General features: G+C 57.3%; 1 protein-coding gene across 1 annotated transcript in view; it reads left to right on the top strand.

Annotated features, from left to right (window-relative positions):
• Positions 1-2965, top strand: part of AGBL5 (ATP/GTP binding protein like 5) — a gene marked incomplete at its 3' end in the record, with an annotated part of 19855 nt that overhangs the window by 916 nt on the left and 15974 nt on the right. The window contains exons 2-3 of the mRNA XM_018575564.1: positions 2055-2081; positions 2208-2406. Of these exons, the coding sequence (XP_018431066.1) occupies positions 2213-2406 (194 nt within the window). The remainder of the gene's footprint in view (positions 1-2054; positions 2082-2207; positions 2407-2965) is intronic.

The raw sequence follows: 2965 nt of genomic DNA, 5'->3' as shown, positions 1-2965 counted from the left end.
GTGTGTGTGTGTGTGTGTGTGTGTGTGTGTGTGCGCGCGTGTGTGTACCGGGTATATACTGCATACACAGAGCATTCAGGAAGCATTCAGACCCCGCACATGGTGCAGCCTGATGACTCCGCACCCCAGAGTGACAGCACCATGCACATAAGTATTCACACCCTGTGCTCAGGACTCCAGCAGCAGGCTCCGCCTCCGGTAGTTTGGGGTTGACGCCACAGGCTTGGCCCCCCGGGATTGGGGGATTCTCTGCCTTGGCACGGTCAGGTTGGATGGGGACCGTCGGCCATGTTCAGGTCTCTCCAGATCGGGGGCCCCTCCTGTGTTGTCCTCAGCGGTGGGGATCAGGTCCGGGCTCCGGCGGGGGCCCCTCCTGTGTTGTCCTCAGCGGTGGGGATCAGGTCCGGGCTCCGGCGGGGGCCCCTCCTGTGTTGTCCTCAGCGGTGGGGATCAGGTTGTCACTGAGGAGATCTCTGTACTTTGCTCCATTCAGCTTTCATCCCTGACCCCGCCTCCCAGCACCTCCCCCCCAGCATGACTCTGCCACCGTGCTTCACAGTTGGGATGGTATTGGGCGGGTGATGGGAGGAGCCGGGTTTCCTCCAGACATAATGAGGTCACACAGTCCAATGTTTGCTTCATCAGACCAGAGAATCTTCTTCCTCCTCAGAGAGTCCTTTAGCTGCATGGAGGAGGAGGGGCTTCCATCTGGCCCAGATCGGGGGGAAGGGCCGCAGTGATGGTTGTGTCCCCTCCCCACACAGGACCTCTGGAGCTCAGTCACAGTGACCATCGGGGTCACCTCTCATCCCGAGGCCCCTCCTCTCTTCCCGAGGCCCCTCCTCTCTTCCCGAGTCTCATCCCGAGGCCCCTCCTCTCTCATCCCGAGGCCCCTCCCCCCGGGAGGGATGTGAGAATTATGGAGGCCGCTGTGCTCTGGTGTTGTCATGTACCCCAGGGGGACTCCCATCCATGTCATGTACCCCAGGAGGACTCCCATCCATGCCATGTACCCCAGGAGGACTCCCATCCATGTCATGTACCCCAGGAGGACTCCCATCCATGTCATGTACCCCAGGAGGACTCCCATCCATGTCATGTACCCCAGGAGGACTCCCATCCATGCCATGTACCCCAGGAGGACTCCAATCCATGCCATGTACCCCAGGAGGACTCCCATCCATGCCATGTACCCCAGGAGGACTCCAATTCATGTTTAGGAACATCTCAGCAATGATGAAGAGGAATGGGAGGAGCCTGAGCTCAGTGTCATGTGATGTAGGACGGGGTGTGAATACTTATGCACATGGTGTTGTCATTATGGGATGCTGAGTGCAGATTGATGAGAGACACGTGTAGTATCCGGCTGCACCATGTGGGGGGTCTGAATGCTTCCTGAATGCTCTGTATATCTTGGAGGTCACATGACACCTGATATAGGGACTGTGGCCGACATACATGATTGTATCAGGGATGATGGGCCACATACATGACATGAGAGAGGAGCTGCACGCACCGTGTCTTCTAGCAGAGAAGGTCAATAGATGACTTCATATCATACATGTTACATACACCAGTAATGCTAGAGGAAGAGGCTCTGGGATATCTGGGGTGAGGTGCGTGTGTCATGTATGTGTAGTAGGTGCGATGAAATTGTTGTGTCAGTCAGTGGTGCAGTACATGGGTGGTCAGTGGGAGGGGTGTCCTCTTACATGGGGGGTCGGTATGTGATTATTCCGTGTCCTCTGTCACGCGTGTGATGATTTGTTTTGCAGAGCATGCTTGGTCCGTGTCATATGTGTATATTGCGTGTCCTCTGTCACACGTGTAATGAATTGTTTTGCAGAGCATGCTCGGTCTGTGTCATACGTGTATACTCTGTGTCCTCTGTCATGCGTGTGATGATTTGTTTTGCAGAGGATGCTCGGTCCCATGCTTGGCGTGTATATTGCGTGTCCTTTGTCAAGCGTGGGATGATTTGTTTTGCAAAGGATGCTCGGTCATGCGTGTATACTCTGTGTCCTCTGTCACGCGTGTGATGATTTGTCTTGCAGAGGATGCTCGGTCCCGTGCTTGGCGTGTACATTGCGTGTCCTCTGTCACGCGTGTGATGATTTGTCTTGCAGAGGATGCTCGGTCCGTGTCATGCGTGTCCTCTGTCACGCGTGTGATGATTTGTCTTGCAGAGGATGCTCGGTCCCGGCGTATAGGGATGGAAGTCCGCTGCGGGGGATTACTCTTCAGCTCCAGGTTTGATTCGGGGAATTTGGGTCGGGTGGAGAAAGTCGAGCGATTGGACGGAGACGACGAGACACCAAATGGGGGCCCAACGCAGAGCGCGGACTACGAGTTCAACGTGTGGACCAAACCGGACTGTGCGGACACGGAACATGAGAACGGGAACAGGTGTGTGCGCTGAGGGGGCAGTCACTCCTATTACCTGCAGGGGTCCCAGGGGGGCAGTCACTCCTATTACCTGCAGGGGTCCCAGGGGGGCAGTCACTCCTATTCCCTGCAGGGGTCCCAGGGGGGCAGTCACTCCTATTACCTGCAGGGGTCCCAGGGGGGCAGTCACTCCTATTACCTGCAGGGGTCCCAGGGGGGCAGTCACTCCTATTACCTGCAGGGGTCCCAGGGGGGCAGTCACTCCTATTACCTGCAGGGGTCCCAGGGGGGCAGTCACTCCTATTACCTGCAGGGGTCCCAGGGGGGCAGTCACTCCTATTACCTGCAGGGGTCCCAGGGGGGCAGTCACTCCTATTACCTGCAGGGGTCCCAGGGGGGCAGTCACTCCTATTACCTGCAGGGGTCCCAGGGGGGCAGTCACTCCTATTACCTGCAGGGGTCCCAGGGGGGCAGTCACTCCTATTACCTGCAGGGGTCCCAGGGGGGCAGTCACTCCTATTACCTGCAGGGGTCCCAGGGGGGCAGTCACTCCTATTACCTGCAGGGGTCCCAGGGGGGC

The sequence above is a fragment of the Nanorana parkeri genome, unplaced genomic scaffold (assembly GCF_000935625.1).
Source record: "Nanorana parkeri isolate BGI_ZX_2015 unplaced genomic scaffold, ASM93562v1 scaffold4148, whole genome shotgun sequence".
Classification (NCBI taxonomy): domain Eukaryota; kingdom Metazoa; phylum Chordata; class Amphibia; order Anura; family Dicroglossidae; genus Nanorana; species Nanorana parkeri.
Note: the sequence above shows the minus strand (reverse complement) of the source record. Positions and strands in the feature narration are given on the sequence as shown.